Consider the following 21255-nt stretch of genomic DNA (forward strand, 5'->3'; position numbering starts at 1 on the left):
TGACTTAATTTTAATAGAGGTGAGTGGCGTGATTGAGTTGAGATTGAGTTTAATTTGAAGTCTAGTTTGGTCCTTGTGTGTGTACAGTATGTATGGTCTCTTTCCTGGTCAGTCTTGGTCAGTTTGTTTGTCAGAGTGTTTCTGAGATTTTTGGGAAAAAAACTAACGTGGTTATTTTGATGATTTGGGGGTCGATCTGCTCCCACTCATCGCTGGCAGTATCTGTCAGTTCCTCTCTGTCCCAGAGTGCTCTCCTACAAGGAGAGGCTCTTGCAGCAGTTGTTATGAGAGACTTGAAGGCATGGTGAAAGCCCTGTGATCATCGTCGCTGAGGCGAAACTGAGAGATGAATCTTTTAGCAGTCTGTGACAGATCATCGCTTTCTGCAGAGTGTTTCCTCTCTCTCTCTCTCTCTCTCTCTCTCTCTCTCTCTCTCTCTCTCTCTCTCTCTCTCTCTCTCTCTGGGTAGAAAAGAGGACACATATACAGTATATTTAAAAATGAAAGAGAAAAAAGATGAAAAGACTAAAGGCAGGAGAACGATTCCTAAATACAGAGAGAGCGATCTCCCAGGCTACCTGAGTTCTCCCTCCCCTTCCCTCTCCTGAGTCCGTCTGTCCTGCTCTGTGTCCGTCCGTCCTCTGCAGAAGTACGAGCCTGAGCTCTTTAAGATGGCCATGTCGTGCCTGAGCGCCATCAGTGGTGCTCTGCCCCCAGACTTCGTGGACGCCAGCCCAGGAGCCACCCTGGTCAAGCAGTCGTCGGTAGACGCTCAGGGCAACTTTGACCCCAAAACCGTCAACACTGCCAAGTGAGTGACCAGGCCTGTATCGTCTGGCCAGGAATGCTGGGGCGGGAGTGATGACCAGATTAGGAATGTGTAGGCCTCTGCCTTTGTGTGAAAGAGCAGTCTGTGCAGGTCTCTGCTCCACTGTTTATCACTGTCATTTCTGTTGAAGAAGTAGTGACAAATGTCACGTGTTAAATAGCATTCAGGGGTAAGAATGTAAGAATCCTGTTTGTGTCCAGCATCTCTCTCCCAGAGAAGCTGGAGTATATCGCCAACAAATACGCCGAGCACTCTCACGACAAGTGGTCTTCAGAGAAGGTTGGTGTTTCATGTCCTTAATGCAACGTCTCGAAATCTATCTTGTCAAACGTGGAACACACTGTACACAGCAGCCTGTTCCTGGGACAGACTGGATGAACTGTGTGTGTTGTGTCGTCAGCTGGCGGCAGGATGGAAGCTGGGGGAGGCTGTGGACGAAGAGGCCAAAACGCATCCTCTGCTGAAGCCTTACAAAGCTCTGAATGAGAAGGTACTCCACTGCACAGCTGCAGAAGCAGGGGTGGCTGCTGCCCAGCACCAGGGCACTGCACACGGCCAGCGCCAGGGCACTGCACAGGACAGGAATGACAAGAGCTTCACCTGGCTCATTATTGATGACATCAATCAATGCTTTTCTGTGTGTGTGTGTGTGCTTGTCTATGTGTCTGTTTGTGTGCAGGAGAGAGAGGTGTACAGCTGGCCAGTGAAGGAGTCTCTGAAGAGCATGCTGGCTCTGGGCTGGAGCCTGGAGAGCAGCAGGGAGGCGGAGAAGAAGAAGACCTCCGAAACAGCTGCAGTAAGGACACACTGGCTTCACTCTGCATTCACTGCTTATCATATCGACTGGGCTGGAGATGCTCTAACCACTGAGCTCCCCCCATGGTCTCTGACTACAACAAAGTATTGTCACCTCCCCTCTGCAGGACGGTGAATTCATCCCAGCACCTGTGGACCTGCACAACGTGACTCTGACCAGGGATCTACAGGTGGGTGGTCACATGACCTCCATTTCCTGGTCACTTCCTGCCTTTTATCTCTGATTGGATGATCACACCTGCCGTAGAGCCCAGCAGAGGTTGTGTAGCGAGGTTGTGTAGCGAGGTCGTGTTGAGAGAATCCCTACCTACTGTGTATCTACTGTGGCTCCAGGGGATGGTGGAGGTGGTGGCGGAGAACTACCACAACATCTGGGCCAAGAAGAAGAAAGCTGAGCTCAGCAGCAAAGGTACTCTGTCATCACACTGGCTCTTTATTTGGCTCCTGGTTGCACCCATTCTGCCTTCCTTCCTAAGTTGGTTATTACAGATCTGGTCATGCAGACCAAATCCTCTCGTGGATTGATGGATCGATGGTCACACACATAGATAGATACATAAACAGAGACTGATTCTGTATTTCTTCTTCCCCGGGTTCCTGTTCTCTGTCTCTCCCCTGTCAGGAGGAGGAACCCACCCCCTGCTGGTGCCCTACGACACTCTGACCGCCAAGGAGAAGTCCAGGGACCGGGAGAAGGCCCAGGAGCTCTTCAAGTTCCTGCAGATGAATGGCTACGCCATCAGCAGGTCAGGATGTTCACACGGGCTCTTCCCAGCTCCTTCTTCTGTTTCACCGGCAGTATAACTCTATACTCAAACATGCCAAGCTTCAGATATCAGTCATATCAAGAGATGTGGTTGGGTGAAGAAGGGTTTAGTTGAACTTGTTGTATGAGGGGCAGAGTTGCAGCCCTTCAAAGCAGCTAACCATGGCAAAGCAGTCACCAAGCTTCTTCTTCCCTGGTTTTTCCAGGGGCCTGAAGGAGATGGAGGAGGACTCGTCCTTGATGGAGAAGAGGTTTGGCTACAAGTTCCTGAAGAGGCTGCTGAAGTATCTGGACTCAGCCCAGGAGTTCATCGCCCACCTGGGTCAGTAGAGCGCAGGCTCACATTCCCTCAGAAATAACACAGAGTCATTTAAACTGAATTTAAGTGAACTGAAAGAGTAGTGCTCTCATGGTTTTGGTGTGATTGAACACGCCGGTGAGTTCCTGAGTTCCCCCTGTTGACTCTTGCACTCTCTGGGTCCGGGGGCGACGCAGAGGCCATGGCAACCAGCGGGAAGACGGACAAGTCTCCTCACGACCAGGAGATCAAGTTCTTCGCCAAAGTGCTTCTCCCGCTGATCGACCAGTACCTGAAGAACCACTTCCTCTACTTCCTGTCCACACCCAGCAAGAACCTGAGCAGCAGCGGCTATGCCTCCAACAAGGAGAAGGAGATGATCACCAGGTACCAGGAAAAGACTCTCAGTCTGGAGAGATCCAAAACTCTGTAGAAGATAAGAACATAGACATGCAGGTCAAAGATGTAGTTTATTCACAAGCTTGGTTCATCAGATGTTTGCTGTGAGTATTGTAAGCATAGGCTGCATAAATGACCACATGGACAGGAACTCAATATGCTCTCATGCTGTGTTGTTCAACGTACATCTGAAATGGGCACTGAATCTGGGTGTTCTCTATTCGAATATGAGAATCTGGAGCCCCAAGACTCAAATAACACCTTGTTGATGGTAGACATGTTCCCACATACCAGACTATGAAAACTTGGTATCACAGTCCTAACATCATTATGTAGGCTCCTGCTCATTCCCTGCATTCCTCAACCATCTTGGTGTAAAAGGTTTTCCATGTCACAAAAAAGGACACGGGTCAATTCAACACTGGATAATTGACGTTCATTCTTAAAGTTGATCTCTGCCAACACTGTCTTTGGTTTCCTGCTTGGTCTCTGCTTTACGTTCTCTGTTCTACCTGTCTCTATTCATATCCTCCCTGCCCCCTGTCTTCTAGCTTGTTCTGCAAGCTAGCAGCTCTTGTCAGACACAGGATTTCCCTCTTTGGTAAGCCAGGTCTTATGGGCCTTCTCCCTGTGTGTCTGTGTGCTGGTGTGTGTGCATGTGAGTGTGTGTGTGTGAAGAAGCTCCTGTAATCTCTGGATGTGTTCTTCCTAAAGGGAGTGATTCTGCCATCACGGTCAGCTGTCTGCACATCCTAGCTCACTCACTGGACGCAAGGTGAAGGACCTCAACCAGACAGTTTAACTGTTTTTACAAAATATTCAATTTTTGATTGAACATTTGATTGGTTAACAATTTTTTTAAATGTTCAAAGTTTGTCAGTTTGATACTGTAGTAGAGCAATTAAAAAAACAGTAACAGGTGAAGGATATTTTCTTCTTGTCGTTAACCCAACCTCCGTCCTTACTGTAGAACGGTGATGAAGTCCGGCTCGGAGCTGGTGAAGGCGGGCGTGCGCACGTTCTTCGAGAACGCGGCGGAGGACCTGGAGAAGACGGTGGAGATGCTGAAGCTGGGGAAGTTTGCCCACTCCCGGGCCCAGATCAAGGCCATGACCCAGAGCCTGAACTACGCCACGGTGGCTCTGCTGCCCATCCTCACCGCCCTGTTTGAACACGTCACACTGCACCACTTTGAGGAGGACCTGCTCCGTGAGTCCTCTTGCTTACGACCGTGAACCTAACGATTCAGTACACAGAACAGTAGTAATAATAACAACGAGAACAATGAAGTGTATTCATTTATCTGACACTTCAATATAAATTGACATACAGATGTGGGAATTTAAACCTGTTACCTCTTAATCAGCAGTCAAACGCTCTAACCATTGAGCTGTCTCCTGGTAACCGTCAGGTCACTGAATGGATTCCCACCTAGCTATAGTTACTGACAGCTGTGTGGTTCAGAGCTGTAGTTAGTGATAGTGGTGTGTTTCAGAGCTGTAGTTAGTGACAGAGGTGTGTTTCAGAGCTGTAGTTAGTGACAGCTGTGTGTTTCAGAGCTGTAGTTAGTGACAGTGGTGTGGTTCAGAGCTGTAGTTAGTGACAGAGGTGTGTTTCAGAGCTGTAGTTAGTGACAGAGGTGTGTTTCAGAGCTGTAGTTAGTGACAGTGGTGTGGTTCAGAGCTGTAGTTAGTGACAGAGGTGTGTTTCAGAGCTGTAGTTAGTGACAGATGTGTGTTTCAGTGAATGATGTCCAGCTGTACTGCTATCGCATCCTGACAAGCCTGTACTTCCTGGGCACGGGGAAGAACATCTACGTGGAGAGGTGAGCGTGGAGAGGTCACTTCCTGGTGACAAGCTCACACTGAGAACCTCATATGAGGGCTAGCGCTGACTCTTTCTCTCTGTGTGTCTGTATATATGTGTGTGTGGTGTATGTATATGTGTGTGTTTGTATGTGCGCCATGCATGTGTGTATGGTGTTTGTTTGTGTGTTCTGTGCAGGCATCTGCCTGCTCTGGGCGAGTGTTTGTCCGTCCTAGTGGGAGCCATGCCCGTGGCCTTCCTGGAGGCGGAGCTTAACGCCCACAACCCCCTGTCTGTGTTCAACACCAAGACCCCCAGGGAGAGGGCCAGTGAGTCCTGCTCTACATTACAACACAACCACACCATCTACACAACTACACAACACAGAAAACAACCACCATAAACTATTAAACCACCACAAACTTAGCCATCCACAGAAACCTTGTCTATAAGAAATTCTAAGCGTAGCGATTTTATTTTCATATGTAATTAACTCATGTCTGAGTAGCTTATAGCTGATAGCTTATATCCGTCACTGGTGTGGTCAGCGGTGAGTGATTCCTTGTTGCTCTGCACCCAGTTCTGAGCATGCCCGACACGGTGGAGGAGATGTGTCCAGACCTGCCCGACCTGGAGGGCCTGCTGAAGGAGGTCCACGACATCTCAGAGTCTGGTGCTCGCTACACAGAGATGCCTCAGGTCTGCAGGGCGGGGGGGCAGGAAGTCAGTTCACCCAGGAGAGCTTGTTTGAGCCTTTTCGGAGCAGGCACCTTTCTCAAAGCGAATGTGTTGGTAGTGGAAAACACAGGAACCATGCGGATCTGGTTCAGCCGAATCACATTTGTTAGCTGATGTAGAAATGATCATAGCATTGTTGATCTTCTTCTCTGGAATTTCCTTTGGAATCTTGAATGTCAGATAGAATCTTGAATATTCTTTGTGATGAAGAAGCTGATGTAGAAATGATCATAGTATTGTTGATATTCTTCTCTGGAATTTCCTTTGGGATCTTGAATGTTATTACCAGAGCCAGCTGAACTGAAAAGCTCCTTCTTGCAGGTGATTGAGGTGATCCTCCCCATGGTGTGTAACTACCTGTCCAACTGGTGGGAGAAAGGTCCGGAGAACTCTGACCCTGACACCCTGACCTGCACTAGGGTGACCTCGGACCACCTCAGCATCATCCTGGGGAACATCCTGAAGATCCTCAACAACAACCTGGGGATGGACGATGCCTCCTGGATGAAGAGGCTTGCAGGTCAGGCTGGCCGGACCTCCTCTGGACGGAGCTCTCTTCTTTTTCCGGAAAAGTCCTTTGTAGAATGTTTGCACTGTGTGCTATTTGTTGTGTGTCGCTGTGGGTAAAATGCCCACGTCTGCGACATGAATACAAATGGAAATAGAAAGTAATCATGACACTTTGTTATCACTGCAGTTTACTCTCAGCCAATCATCAGCAAGGCTGCTGCAGACCTCCTGAGCAGTCACTTCCTGCCGACGCTGGAAAAGCTGAAGAAAAAGACGGTGAAGGTAAGAGGAAACGGCCTTGTCTCACATTGCGTCCAATAGACCCGTGCCAGACTGGTGTGATGACATCATCACCGTGCGTCCAGGTGGTGTCAGAGGAGGAGCTGTTGAAGGCCGAGGGGAGGTGCGACACGCAGGAAGCAGAGCTCCTTGTCCTGGACGAGTTTGCTGTGCTCTGCAGAGACCTCTACGCCTTCTACCCCATGCTCATCCGCTACATAGACAACAACAGGTAGGCTAGCGACTTCCTTACTGCCAGACACTGAAGCTGAAGTCTCATCTGCAAGTGACTTATCTTAGCTCATAAACAAGATTCATGTGATGACATTAAAAGACAGGATAGGTACATTCATTCAGTTTAAAGAACTAAACACCAGTGTGCCTGCTGCTCCTTCAGGTCCAGATGGTTGAAGAAGCCAGACGCAGACTCCACCGAGCTCTTCAGGATGGTGGCTGAGATCTTCAACCTCTGGTGCAAATCCCACGTGAGTCTGTCCTCTTTTTGTGAAAGTCCCACGTCGTTGGTTTGGGTTTAAAGGACTTGTCTGATGGAGGTGCTGTCTTTGAGTGCTGTCTGTCCTTTGACCTTACAGAACTTCAAAAGAGAGGAGCAGAACTTTGTGGTTCAGAATGAAATCAACAACCTGGCCTTCTTAACGGGAGTCAGCAAAACCAAGATGTCAAAGGTTTTTATTGTTTTTTATACATTGGATGATTGCTTAAAAAATATAGATACGTCCGCCCAGAGATTGCCTCAACAATTAACTATAAATGAGATGCATTATAAATATTATTAAAGGTATAGCCAAGCAAGAGAGGAGGTCTGTCACCTTTATAAACTGGCTTCCATGTCTGTGTCTTTAGCTGACTCATTCCCAGCTGCGAGTCACAGGAAGTGAGTCATGATGGCCTGAGGCTCTCGCCCTCTGGAGAAAAGCTTTTCTTTATCACTCCTGCAGGCCGGCAGGCCTGAGATGATGAAGCGAGGGCTTCTGAGTTGAGAGGAGGAGAGGCTCTCCCCTGGGCTCCACAGAGATAATCTCCTCCCTCTCTCTGTTCCTTCCTCTGTCAGCAGCTTTGGAAAGACTCACAAACACTAGGCCTTCCTCAGGCTTCTTCAGAGTTTATCGGCACATTTGCTTTGCCCTGCAATTAGTTTGATTAAGTTTTCATCTGCTGAGCAAATGTGCTATGCTAGCAGAAGGGCTATACATCAATGTGACTTGTCCACGCTATTTTAATTGAACTCTCTACATGTTATTTTACAACGGTAATGTTTCACGTTGACATTTTTCAGTAGTAAATGTGAGTTGGAAATTCATAATACACAATTTGGTTCCAAAAGCAACTACTTTGACTGTCACAGTAAAATTTGGTGTTTGATTCATTCCGACAGGGCCACCGTTCTTTTGAACTCACTGGATATTCAGACACAAGTGCTTGGCAGCATTCCCCTAAAAATCCCCCTAGTTTAAATTCTCCCCGATGCTTCTGATGCAATGGGATTAAAGATTGTATGTTCTCAGTTTAGCCTGTCAAGAGCACAGCTATATAGAAGGGGTGTAACAGTACACAGAAGTCACGGTTTGGTACGTATCGTGGTTTGGGGTTTGATATGAGTTCAATACAACAGGAAAAGGCAACAGGGTTCTGTTCACATTACTTCAGTTCCACACCCTAAACGTTCTTTGCGTAACGTACTGAGCGTATAGCTCCCAGTGTTGCTGATGATCTCCTCTGCTCTCTGCAGTCGGACGGAGACCAGGAGCGGAAACACAAGCAGAGACGAGGAGAGCTCTACTCCGTTCAGACCTCCCTGATCGTGGCGGCGCTGAAGAAGATGCTGCCCATCGGCCTCAACATGTGCACCCCTGGAGACCAGGAGCTCATCTCCCTGGCCAAGACACGTTATAGCTTGGTGAGCTAAAGCCTAACCCCACCCCAACCCCCACTCTGTGTTCACAACCGGAGAAACCATAGGAAGGGACTTGTATTAAAAATGATAATAATAAGTTAGATGCCTTTATTCAAAGTGATGTACTGTATAAGGGGGGGATTTGAACCTATGACCTCTTGATCTGCGGTCAGATCATGTCTCAGGTGTTTTTCACAATCACATTTTTTCCCGAACAGAAAGACAGTGATGATGAGGTGAAGGATTACTTGCGCCAGAACTTCCATCTTCAAGACAAGGTAGGCTGGATAAAAGGACTGTGTGACTAGCTTTTTGTGTTAGACCAACTTATTTTTAAACATGACTGTTTTACGTGTGTGTGTATGTGTGTGTGTGTGTGTGTGTGTATGTCCAGTCTGAAGACCCAGCAGTCCAGTGGCAGATGAACCTGTACAGGGATGTGGTGGTGAAGACCGAGGAGCAGACTGATCCAGAGTTCACTGTGGACAGAGTCCAGAGCATCACCGCTGCAGTCTACAACCTGGAGCAGGTGACCACACACACACAGAGACACACATGCACACCTATACACACACACACACATAGACACACACAGAGACGCACATGCACACCTATACACACACACACACACACACAGAGACACACACACACTATAATGTACTGCTTCTTCTTCAGGTGGAGCTGCCTCTGAGGAACAAGAAGTTGGTGCCGCAGAAATTGCTGTCCAAGCAGCGCAAGCGTGCTGTGGTGGCCTGCTTCCGCATGGCTCCTCTCTACAACCTGCCCAGGTACGGCAGCTCCCACCCCCCTCACACACAACCACAGCAAAACCCAAACAAAGTCAGATGGCTGAGCGGTGAGGGAGTCGGGCTAGTAATCAGAAGGTTGCCGGATCAATTCCCTGCTGTGCCAAATGACGTTGTGTCCTTGGGCAAGGCACTTCACCCTACTTGCCTTGGGGGAATGTCCCTGTACTTACTGTAAGTCGCTCTGGATATGAGCGTCCGCTAAATGTAAACTCCCACCACCAGGAGAAAAGACAATGCTTTTGATTCTCAGTCAGGGTATGAAGAATAAGTATTTGGATTACTCTCTGGATTTGGGTCAAATCAGACATCAGACATACTTCCACCGATACTGTCTAGGTTGATATAAAAGATAACATCCCATCTATTTATGGAGCTAGGTATCAGGTACAGGTATCAGCTGTTTCTGTCTCTCAGATCTGTGTTCCTCCCAGCCCTCTACTCTAACCTCATCCTACTTCCTGTTGTTTCCTGCATAATGCGATACTCTCCCTCAGATACAAAAATAACAATTACTTCCTGAGTGGCTATCGGTACGTTTGGCTGGAGAAGGCATTCCAAGGCTCTAGTTTTGACCGCCTGTTTTCCATGCTAACGGTAATGTAAGACCTCGGGGCGAATGTGTCATCTCTCCTCTTCCCCCATCCTCCCAGCCTATGGTGACTCACTCAGCCTCCAGTCTGCACTGTTGATTCTGATTGGTCAACCTCAACAAAACAACCAATGGTGTCTTTTGAAGTATTATGCGTTAACGTATCATGAGCAGCTGCTATGCGGTGTTATAGGGTGTGATTGTCAAAATTATGACTGTGTTATGGGAACTTATATATTTAATGTTCTTACTTGTAAATGTTTCTGTAGTGTATAACTGTCCTTCCTGCTATTTAGATTTTGAGTATTCAACCAAGTCATCAAGCAGGTTGGGCCGATTCTGTTCCTTCATGAAGCTGTCAGAGGTGACCAGTCAGAAGAGCCAGTGGGTTCCACATCGACCAATCACAACCCTGCCTGGAATGCACTTCCTGTTACTTTTCCCTCCTTCTCATCCCCCGCCCCTCCGACTTACCGAAAGCCACCCTAATATCACTCTCATTCCTCCTCTTTCCTCCCTCCCTCCCTTCCTCCCTCTCCTCCCCTTTTCCATTCCACCACTCTCCCCCTCCTCCCCCAGGCATCGCTCTATTAACCTCTTCATGACTGGCTATCAGAGGCTTTGGATAGAGACAGAGGAGTACTTCTTTGAGGAGAAGCTAGTGCAGGACATGGCAGTAAGTACCAGGCTCGTGTCTCTGCCAGCCTTGGCCTCAGCCTTGCCCTGTATGCCCTGTGTTGGCGCCGCTCTGCCAGTCCTCTCCGGCGAATGCTTCTTGAGCCCCGTGCCTGTCGAGCCCTTGGAGCACGTCAGTGAGGGCCCCCCAGCCCGGGCCCCCCTGGGCCCCCATGCTAGCTGTGCCAGAGCCTCCAGACAGAGGCCCCTCAGGGGCCGGGGTCTGCATGCCAGACACAGGAGACTCAATGTCAGCCCCGCCGCCCCCCACGCCTCTAGAAACACAGGCTCTCTCCCGAGCGGGGTAAGAGGGGGCCCAGCCCTCGGTCTATAGCTGTTTTGATGTCAGAGCTGGACCCCCATTAGGTGTCGTACCGTCTCTGTAAGTCTGTGACGTGACCGTGACAGTGACGTCGGGTGGCATGCTGGCTTCGTGTGGAGATCATGATTCAGCTGTTTTTACTTAGTGTGTCTGACAGTGTGCCACAGTCGACAAATCCGCCATTTTGAAACGGCATCCACTGTACGTTCGCTTTTTCTTTACCTTTGATTCAAAAATACTCGTAATTATACTGTTAGTATACATAGAATGATATGTCATCTATCATGATGTAATATACATTCAGTTTCTCAGTAGGATCACCAGGGACGTTATTGGTAGAAGGGTAGATTAACCCTAGCTGAAAAAAGAATAGAAAAATACTGCTTTTTACTGTACCTGCGTTTGCTGGTTTTGTTTTGGCGATTGGCTAGTTTTGATTCATCTGGAGTAACGATGTGTCACCACTAACTGGGGTCATAAATCCTGCCAGCTGTCCACACACTGCATCCCATCAGCTGCATCCCAGTAGCAACGTGCATGGACAACTGATATGGAACACATCCCATCCGACATTCAACAACCCCCCCGCTGCCCTATCCATCGAGAGTGATGCTCATCTGCTTGCACGTTGGTAGTCATGTTAATGTTAACGGTCAATGCTTGGTTTCGGTGTCGTTGTTTTCTTTCTAAAGCAGACTTAAAACGTGACGGTGATTGCTTGAAGTCGTGGCCTTAGTATCAATGTGGTAGTTCTCATGCGAGTGACTGACGTGATGAGCTAGATCAGCCTTTCTCAATCCTGGTCCTCGGAACCACCTGTCCTGCATGTTTTAGACGTTTCCCTGCTCCAACACACCTGATTCAAATGAAGGGTCGTTATCAGGCTTCGGCAGAGCTACCTAACGTCCCATGAGTTTGAGGCAGGCGCGTTGGGAGGAGGGAAACGTCTAAAACATGGACCAGGATTAAGAAAGAGGAGATTCCGAGCTAACTGCTGACCCCTGTGGGTTCCTGTAGAAGACCCCGATGAAGATCGTGGAGGAGGAGGAAGAGGAGGAGGCCGAAGTGCAGCCCGACCCTCTTCATCAGCTCATCCTTCATTTTAGTCACAACGCCCTCACAGAGAGGAGGTGAGGAGACAGCTGCCATGACGAGCAAACGTTTCTGCACACTATCTGTTTATAAAAACACAGGGTTTCTCCACTGCTCCTCGAGTGTTGGTCGTTAGTGAACTTGCAACCTTTCTGTGTTACCTTGACAACTGTCGTGTTCTTTCTTTCCCCCAGTTACCTGGAAGAAGATCCTTTGTATATTGCGTACGCGGACATGATGGCAAAGGTGCTTCTTGTAGCTAAGATCAATAGAATAGGGTTTCGAGATGACATCGACATGTTACAGTGACAAGTAAATACTGTTCATGGTAGATACATAGTAGAGTGTCGATGGATTTATTGTCATATCTCTGTTCTCTTCAGAGTTGTGCAGAGGACGAGGAAGAGGAGGAAGAAGAAGGTAAAGAGAAGACGTTTGAGGTGAGTGTTAGTCCCTGTGTGGCCTCCCTACAGCTGTGTCTGTACCCTGACCTCACAGGGCAGGTCATTCCATCACAGTCTGTGTCTGTACCCTGACCTCACAGGGCAGGTCATTCCATCACAGTCTGTGTCTGTTCCCTGACCTCACAGGGCTGGTCATATCATCACAGTCTTGCATGCTGATAGGTCCTATTCTCCTCCTATTCACACCATCGTATCAGTGACTGATGGCACTGACATTTCAGAGAAACTTAGGTTGTTATTTCAACACAGTGTTTGACTTTGATCTGACTTTTAATGTGACGTGTGTGTGTGTGTGTGTGTGTGCACCTACAGGAAAAAGAGATGGAGAAGCAGAAGATCCTGTACCAGCAGGCCAGGCTGCACGCTCGTGGCGCTGCTGAGATGGTGCTCCAGATGATCAGCGCCAGTAAAGGTGAGGAGGAGGATAGAGGATGGTGGAGAACGATGGGGGTGATGATGATGAAGATTATTATGAGGAGGATGTTGATGTGGAGAATGACGGGGATGAGGATGATGAAAAGAAGGAAGATGGATGGTGGAAGATGATAACGATGATGACGATGATGATGATCATGATCATGATGATGATGACTTTTTACTACAGACACAAACCAGCACGGGATACAGTGTGTTTTGACAAAGTTCTTGTATTGTTTCCAGGGAAACTGGGTCCCATGGTGACCTGCACCCTCAAGCTTGGGATTTCCATCCTGAATGGAGGCAACGTGCTGGTCCAGAAGGTCAGACACACACACATATCCTCACACACACTAATATACACAAACACTAATATTTTACCACATTATCTCAAGATATACAACTGGTGATAGCACACACCCATCTTGAACACAAATATGCCTCCACTATTGACACAAAAAGGAGCCTTGTTAAACATTATTTCCTTTCTTATTGAAGAAAATGTTGAGCTACCTGAAAGACAAAAGAGATGCTGGATTTTTCAAGAGCTTATCGGGACTCATGCAGTCATGCAGGTATTGACAGACAACTTCACTTTTGAATTTCCTTCAAGATCATTATGCTGTGTTTACACGGAACGCGAAGCGAAATTTTGGTGCAGCGAGATTAGATGTAAAATGTGCGTAACAGACGTTTTTGAAGAAATGGAGGGCAAACGTGTTGTAGCTGTTTGTGGTCATCCTCTGCTAACAACACTACTCTGTATTCGTTTATAGTAGTCATTTCGGAAATGGTTGACGAAGAAAAAAAAACGTGAATAAACACAAATTAATGCGTAACGGAAATTCGCTTCATTCGCGTAAATAATTTGCTTCGCGTTTGTTGTGAACGGAACATTAAAGGGTATTAAACTGATTGACAACTCAGTGAGTCATTCCATATCTGATCTGATGTCTGTGCCTTGCTGATGATAACCGTGTTTGTTTCCCAGTGTCCTGGACTTGAACGCATTTGAGAGGCAAAACAAAGCAGATTGTCTCGGGATGGTGACAGAGGAAGGGTCGAGTAAGTGAACAGAAACATCAGCATTCAGTAAACGTTACCTGTTCAGCCAAACCATGACTCTCTCTGTGTCTGTCTATCTTTCCTCCAAATCTCCATGTTGGTTCGAGCCAAGCTGTTGGTCACACGTTGGTGTCACACCATCTTCCAAATAGCCCTGATCTTAAACCAAATAGCATTCAACCCGACATGCGTTTGATGATGCACGCTCTTACTGGTTGTGCTACAGTCTGAGAGTCAGTAGTCCTTGAGACGTCGCTACCAGCTGAATGTCTGGTGACCAGTCAACGAGTGTGAGTAAGAGTTAATGACCCTGTGCTACAAACTATCTTTTATGAAGCTTGTCTTGGATCAGATAAAGCACATATGGGGTGTAAATCTATAGCCTGCTAAAGTTGACAGCAGGCTTCCGAGAATTAAATGTCCCATTTGAATTTAATTCACTGTGAATGAATAGAATCATATAGTAATTTATGGCAGTTATGTTTTGTTGTGTGTACTGAAATAGCAGGACAGACAGCTGTGATGGAGTGACTGTAGCACAAGCACTAAAAGCTTCTAGGGATATTTGAAACTCTAATTTGAGAAAAAGAGCCCAAACATGGACCTTCCTTCAAATATCAATGTCTAGTTAGAGGTATCAGAGAACTGGGACTGCTCTGGCTACACTCCCTGTACTTACTGTAAGTCGCTCTGGATAAGAGTATCTGCTAAATGACTAAATGTAATGTAAATGTAATAACACCACAAACGCACAATACAACACTTCACAAACACTCTCATACGCAAACACACAGTACACTCAACCGAACAACACACTCCTACCCAAATACACCCATACACTAACACAACTAGCTCACACATAAACACACACAAGAAACATCCACCCCACTTCACATACTCTCCCTGACTACAGTTCTACCTGTATACCTCTAAATTCCAGTAAATACGTTTGGTTTTTGTAAGGTTCTGTGAAAAGGTTCCGTACCGTAGGTATCTCAAGTCTCATGTGCCTAGAAGCCCCCTCCTTCTTAAACTTTCTTTTAACAGCATGTTCATTGTCTCATCCCTCCTACAGTAACTGATGTCTACACATTTCTATCTTCCTCTTTTTCTCTATTGATACTCAATGTCTTCTCTTCTGCTTATGTCTGCTTTTTTTTGTTTGTCTCCTCCCATTAAAAAAAAAAACCCATCGATGGCAGACAACTCTGAGAAGGGTAAATACTGTAGCCTATTTAGATCGTGCTCATTCCGCCATGCGCCATCTTGTATGTCACCTCCATGCGTACGCCATCCCTGCCTCATTTGACCCCCCCCCCACCCCTTCCTTTCTGGGGAATGCTTCACCTCATGGCTCTATCTGTAGGGAGACTTGCATGCTAGTCTAAGGCTTTCTAGAAGCATTGCTTGTGTGTTTGTAGGTCATATTTTTCTTTCCGGTAACATGACTAACTGAAATTGTACTACTGTGGTGGGCAAAAGCGCTCCTCTTCTGACGTTTAACCAGAGTTTGGTGGACTCGCTTTGACCTGCTTTGGAATGATTTGGGCTTATTCCACACAGCTGGTTTCAAGCGATTAACTCTCACACAAAAACACTTTGTATAGTGAAGTCAAGTCACTCTCGACAGCAGTACTTCCTTCAGTGCTGGTGGAAGGTTTGATGGAATATCCTGTAAAAAAAAGAATTCATAAACCATCTATATATAGATATATCTATATATATATATAAAAGACTGGTGAATGTGAAAGTTACTTGGCTAACCCCAGCTTACTGAAATGTCCTGGTGTCTCATAGTATTCATTAGATCACTTTTGAAGCATTTTCAGTCAGGTCAGTGTTTGAAGTCCCTGGGCTTCCAAAGTGTGGTGAGCACCAGGCCTCCCCCCCAGCACAGCAGCCAGTCTCTGTGCTAGCAGGCCTGTTCAGAGTGCCTGGTGCCAAGGGAGAGTTTCATATGTTGATTACATGTTGATGACATGTTAATGATGACATATTAAATGACCCTGTATGCTGTGACCTGGTCTGAACGTGGCCCTCACTTTCATCTCCTCCGCCCCAAGGTTCCAAAGTGCTACAGAACGATGAGTTCACAAAGGATCTTTTTAGGTTTTTGCAACTTCTCTGTGAGGGTCACAATGGAGGTAAGATCATGAAATCGTCAAATGGAACCACAATTCTTGTTTTTTTAATATGCATTGTATAGTAATTTATAGTATTGTTAAAATATATAGCCTTCCTATAGTAAAATAGGAATCGGCTGTTAAGCAGCTGACTCGTATCAAGTCAAAATACAGCACTCTGTGTGTGATGTGTTCATGCTAGATTTCCAGGACTTCCTGAGAACTCAGACAGGAAATACTACCACGGTCAACATCATCATCAGCACCGTGGACTACCTCCTGCGCCTTCAGGTGAAACACACAAACACTCACCATCATCACTGTCTGAGCATGAAATTGAAATACTTATATGAGATCTCTTTCACAGGAATCAATCAGTGATTTCTACTGGTATTACTCTGGGAAAGACGTGATTGATGAGCCAGGACAGATCAACTTCTCCAAAGCCCTGGCTGTGGCCAAGCAGATCTTCAACTCCCTCACTGAGTACATCCAGGTAAGGCCCAGGCCCTCTGTTTGTTGTTAGAATGCAGGCTAACCCAGCTGCACACAGAATGGCAGCACAGGTTATGGGCGAGTCTGCCATACTACCAATTTCCCCCAGTGGATTAAGTGCTCTAACACTTTCTGCAGTTAATACTTCTAAAGAAGTAACAGAAAATCTCTTTCCTCTCATCGACCTGTTCACTGCTCCTCCCCCCTCCTCATACTAACCCTCCTTCCTCCCCCCATATCCATCATCCACTCCACTCCCCACCCCTCTCTCTCTCTCTCTCTCTCTCTCTCTCTCTCTCTCTCTCTCTCTCTCTATCACTCTACCTCTATCTCTCTCTCCAGGGTCCGTGTATTGGGAACCAGCAGAGCCTGGCCCACAGCAGACTGTGGGATGCAGTGGTTGGCTTCCTGCATGTGTTTGCCAACATGCAGATGAAGCTCTCCCAGGTGAAACACTGGCACTCTTCATCTTCCTCTCATGGAAAGGGCCACATCAGACCAAACCTTCTGTAGAGCGCAGATAAATACAGAGCTAGAAACGACAATGAAATAATGAATTGAGTCATGATTTAATGTGTAGCTGTATACTGAGATGAGGCTGGTGATTGGTGGTGTTTGTGCAGGACTCGAGCCAGATTGAGCTGTTGAAGGAGCTGATGGATCTTCAGCAGGACATGATCGTCATGATGCTGTCACTGTTGGAGGGTAGGAATTTAGCACTCACACAGACACCATGACACGTGCTAAACAGGCCATTCTAAAACTGGTTGTTCCCATCCTTGACTGTGATTGGCTATATTGCGTTCCATGCCATTGTAAAATCCAGCATAACCTTACAGGTTGTACTCATCACATTCTTTAACATTCCATATTACTGCGCATCAAATATAAATAAATAAAAAACACTGCAAAGGTGTCCATCTGGCTGTTGCGTGGCAACGAATTATGTGGGAACTCTACTTTGTAGTGGCATAAGAATGACGGTTTATTATTAAACTATTTTGTTTTCTAATTGTTTTTATTTATGAAACCATATCAAATATTTGTAGTAACAGTTTTAGAAAAGCAATAAGCCCCGCAAGGCCGTGTTCTGCTCCAATTTTAGAACAGGTAAGGAGGTTTTCGGCACTCCGCTTTGCGTTGTGCCTAACAACTCCCCTTACCTGTTCTAAAATCAGTGCAAAAACGCACCCTCTTGTGGCTTATTGCTTAATTTGATGAAGGAATGTAAGACAAAAAATGCTGGAAAATGTTACAGAGGTGATGAAGTAAAAAAGTGTGTAATGTACGTTAGTTTAAACTTTTGTTTTCCATTTGTGTTTCTTCTTAGGCAACGTTGTGAATGGGACCATAGGGAAGCAGATGGTGGACACCCTGGTGGAATCCTCCAGCAACGTGGAGATGATCCTCAAGTTCTTCGACATGTTCCTCAAGCTGAAGGACATGACCACCTCCGACAACTTCAAGGAGTACGACCCTGACCACAAGGGCTTTATCTCCAAGAAGGAGTTCCAGAAGTCCATGGAGTCCCAGAAGCAGTACAACCAGTCGGAGATTGAGTTCCTCCTCTGCTGCGCCGAGGCCGACGAGAACGACATGTTCAACTACGAGGAGTTTGTGGAGCGTTTCCACGAGCCTGCCAAGGACATCGGCTTCAACGTGGCCGTCCTGCTGACCAACCTGTCGGAGCACATGCCCCACGACACTCGCCTGGCCACCTTCCTGGACCTGGCGGAGAGCGTGCTCCACTACTTTGAGCCCTACCTGGGCCGCATTGAGATCATGGGCAGCGGCAAGCGCATCGAGAGGGTCTACTTTGTGATCAGCGAGTCCAGCAGGACCCAGTGGGAGAAGCCCCAGGTGAAGGAGTCCAAGAGGCAGTTCATCTTCGACGTGGTGAACATGGGCGGGGAGAGCGAGAAGATGGAGATGTTTGTCAACTTCTGCGAGGACACCATCTTTGAGATGCAGCTGGCTTCTCAGATCTCGGAGCCGGACGTAGTGGAGCGCCCTGAAGACGAGGAGGAGGAGGTTCACAGCCTCCTGGAGGAACTGGGGGAGGACGAGGAAAACGCCATGGAGTCGGCCTCGGCCTTCACACTGGCCTGCCACTCCGTCAAGAAGAAGATCGGCAACTTCCGCAAGGCCTTGACCTTCAAGAACGTGAAGAAGCAGCTGAAGAGGTGTAAGAAACTGAGCATCAAGGAGATGATCCAGGGCTTCTTCTCCTTCTTCTGGATGCTCTTCACCGGCTTCTTCAAGGGCATCTACAGCGTGGTCTTCGGGTTCTTCCACCTCATCTGGTCCTCCATGTTCGGCGGGGGTCTCGTTGAAGGTGCCAAGAACATGAAAGTGACTGACATCTTGGGCAACATGCCCGACCCCACCCAGTTCGGTATCCACGGCGACGTGCTGGAAGGGGAGAAGGCAGAGGCGGAGTTGTCGGGCAATACGGATATGGCCATGGCGGTGCCGACAGACAAGGCTGAGGTGGACATGGTCATGGATTTGTTGAACCCATCGAAAAAGGAAGGAGGGAAGCACGCGGCAGAGCTGGGCTTGGGAGACGTGGCCGAGCTGAAAGTGGAGACCGCCGCAGTGAAGCAGAAGAAGGTCAGCAAAACACGTGTTTGACTATTTAATGTCCCTCTTTAAAGCATGGGATTTCTCATTTTTGTTGGTAAATTGACCTTTTGGTTTCGTGTTCACTGCAGCAGGTTGCAGAGCCTCCAGAGTCTGAACCAGAGAAAGGAGAGTGAGTCCCAATCCCATTGGCCTTTTATAACTGAAATAGAAGATGGGAAATAAATACAAAATGATAAAAACAACTGTATTGTTTCAGCGCTGAGAAGAAGGAGAAGGAGGACAAGCCAAAGGAAGTAGAGTCAAAGGAGCCTGTCGTTGAAGAGAAGCCCGCCCCCAAAGTCAAATCCAGCCAATCAAAGGAGACTGCTTTCATGAGCAGCGTTGTGGTTGTACTGGAGGTCTACAAGACCAAGATGTTGGTAAGCAACAACCCCACACTGCTGTGAACACTTGTTAGGTGAGTTTAACCCAGTGGTAGAGCCTTTCCTGAAGATCAAGAAGTTCAGTTTCCCCCCGTAAGCCTAAATACATACTGATTAAATTGCCTGGAATGAAAGTAATGGAACTGACGAGTCCAAGCTGCTCTCCAGATGAATGCGTTCCACTAAATCATTACTGACTTTGTTTAATTCATGTACCTACGTAAATGAGTCCTGAAAGGACTTTCTTGGTAACTGTCTGATTTAATGTTCCGTGTGTGTGTGTAGAACTACCTGGCTCGCAACTTCTACAATATGCGTTTCCTGGCTCTCTTTATGTCTTTCGCCATCAACTTCATCCTTCTGTTCTACAAGGTAAAAGAGTGTAAAGATTAGCAACAGCTGATGAAGAGGGTTTTTTATTTGACTGCTATTAGTCTCAGATCAGACTAAGTATCATGGCATTATATAATATTAGACATTTTGACTGAGAAGTATTTTCATTCTCATCCAGCACACTTAAATGAAATCATAATGAATTCAAAAACATGAACACGATAGCAAATGAGTTGGAAAAAACGTCAACAAAAGTCTTCACTATGCCTCTAGGTGACCGGGGATGAGGCTGAAGTGGACGATGATCCCTGGACGATCACTGAAGAGGAGGAGGACGATGGCGGTTTGGACATGGACGGGTTTGTCCTCCAGGAGAGTAGTGGCTACATGGCTCCCACTCTCACCTTCCTGTCCATATTCCACACGCTCATCGCTGCTCTGTGTGTGCTGGGCTACTACTACCTGAAGGTGAACACACTACACATCAATCCAGCAAATGTTATCCTTATGGCCCTCTTTACAAGCAGTGTCACCGAGGGCTTCACACAGGCCCATAGGACTGCGTCTAAACCAGTCTCAACCAGTCTAAAACCCTCAAGGAAGAACTCTCAGAGAAATCCTTAGAGAATAAATTTGCAGGAGAACTTTGGGAGGAGCAATTCAGTGAGGGATCCCCTCCGCCATCTCACTACACTGAAACATCACACCTTCCACAGACAGTCACAACCTCCCTAGTCTGCTATCCAATAGCCAGCAAACTACACTTTGTCTCGATTGCGTTCACACTTGAGCGCGTCCACCCACCCACCATCCATCCATCCCTCGATCCCAGGTGCCCCTGGTGGTGTTTAAAAGAGAGAAGGAGATCGCCAGGAAGCTGGAGTTTGATGGGCTCTACATCACCGAGCAACCGTCTGATGAAGACATCAAGGGCCAGTGGGACCGCATGGTCATCAACACCCCGTAAGCCTCCAATCACACAACCCAGACCCCTCCTCCTGCCTCCTGCCAGGAGAGCACCGACTCACACTGGAAGAACTTATTGTGAACCAACCTTGAGCCCTCAAACGCATCTATACTACAGAAACAACAACAAACTGTGTACTTGTAGAACTCTATTCATGCATTTTTCTGAGGTTACTTATTGTACACTTTCTATTCTGTAGATCTTTCCCCAACAACTACTGGGACAAGTTCGTGAAACGTAAGGTAGGTGGACCGATCTCGTGAGAATCTCTGCACTGCGCCAAACATCAGGCAGAGAGCTGTGCCAACAGGAATCGACATAACCACCCAACCATATCCTTCTCCTCTGCGTAGGTGATTAACAAGTATGGTGATCTGTACGGAGCCGAGAGGATCGCAGAGCTGCTGGGACTGGATAAGAGCGCTCTGGACTTCGACCCCACGGAGGAGACGGTGGTAAGGGAGGCTTCGCTCGTGTCCTGGTGAGTCACTGTCCTCCACGGAGCTCTAGAACAGTCTGTTAGTCTCTGACAGCACCTTG

At 47.3% G+C, this 21255-nt stretch overlaps 1 protein-coding gene across 2 annotated transcripts in view; it reads left to right on the forward strand.

Moving 5' to 3' along the window:
• The window catches only part of ryr3 (ryanodine receptor 3), a 51149-nt gene that overhangs the window by 26127 nt on the left and 3767 nt on the right, over positions 1–21255 (forward strand). Inside the window, exons 40-85 of one of the 2 annotated variants that reach the window (XM_084699407.1) lie at positions 648–811; positions 1030–1108; positions 1230–1319; positions 1509–1625; positions 1753–1815; positions 1979–2054; positions 2268–2391; positions 2618–2733; positions 2907–3096; positions 3660–3709; positions 3823–3883; positions 4079–4317; positions 4852–4933; positions 5113–5243; positions 5495–5613; positions 5974–6172; positions 6350–6444; positions 6528–6673; positions 6839–6926; positions 7035–7127; positions 8192–8359; positions 8575–8634; positions 8751–8885; positions 9032–9144; positions 10334–10430; positions 11769–11881; positions 12038–12089; positions 12227–12283; positions 12620–12719; positions 12968–13047; positions 13223–13299; positions 13716–13789; positions 14992–15006; positions 15853–15933; positions 16115–16203; positions 16280–16408; positions 16750–16854; positions 17031–17112; positions 17738–19020; positions 19122–19162; positions 19250–19412; positions 19701–19787; positions 20022–20216; positions 20581–20711; positions 20915–20957; positions 21069–21196. In XM_084699407.1, coding sequence (XP_084555533.1) covers positions 648–811; positions 1030–1108; positions 1230–1319; positions 1509–1625; positions 1753–1815; positions 1979–2054; positions 2268–2391; positions 2618–2733; positions 2907–3096; positions 3660–3709; positions 3823–3883; positions 4079–4317; positions 4852–4933; positions 5113–5243; positions 5495–5613; positions 5974–6172; positions 6350–6444; positions 6528–6673; positions 6839–6926; positions 7035–7127; positions 8192–8359; positions 8575–8634; positions 8751–8885; positions 9032–9144; positions 10334–10430; positions 11769–11881; positions 12038–12089; positions 12227–12283; positions 12620–12719; positions 12968–13047; positions 13223–13299; positions 13716–13789; positions 14992–15006; positions 15853–15933; positions 16115–16203; positions 16280–16408; positions 16750–16854; positions 17031–17112; positions 17738–19020; positions 19122–19162; positions 19250–19412; positions 19701–19787; positions 20022–20216; positions 20581–20711; positions 20915–20957; positions 21069–21196 — 6020 coding nt within the window. The remainder of the gene's footprint in view (positions 1–647; positions 812–1029; positions 1109–1229; positions 1320–1508; positions 1626–1752; positions 1816–1978; positions 2055–2267; positions 2392–2617; positions 2734–2906; positions 3097–3659; positions 3710–3822; positions 3884–4078; positions 4318–4851; positions 4934–5112; positions 5244–5494; positions 5614–5973; positions 6173–6349; positions 6445–6527; positions 6674–6838; positions 6927–7034; positions 7128–8191; positions 8360–8574; positions 8635–8750; positions 8886–9031; positions 9145–10333; positions 10431–11768; positions 11882–12037; positions 12090–12226; positions 12284–12619; positions 12720–12967; positions 13048–13222; positions 13300–13715; positions 13790–14991; positions 15007–15852; positions 15934–16114; positions 16204–16279; positions 16409–16749; positions 16855–17030; positions 17113–17737; positions 19021–19121; positions 19163–19249; positions 19413–19700; positions 19788–20021; positions 20217–20580; positions 20712–20914; positions 20958–21068; positions 21197–21255) is intronic. The other variant, XM_084699406.1, reaches the window with a different exon arrangement.

This window comes from Hypomesus nipponensis, chromosome 6 (assembly GCF_054491055.1).
Source record: "Hypomesus nipponensis isolate SF chromosome 6, ASM5449105v1, whole genome shotgun sequence".
Classification (NCBI taxonomy): Eukaryota; Metazoa; Chordata; class Actinopteri; order Osmeriformes; family Osmeridae; genus Hypomesus; species Hypomesus nipponensis.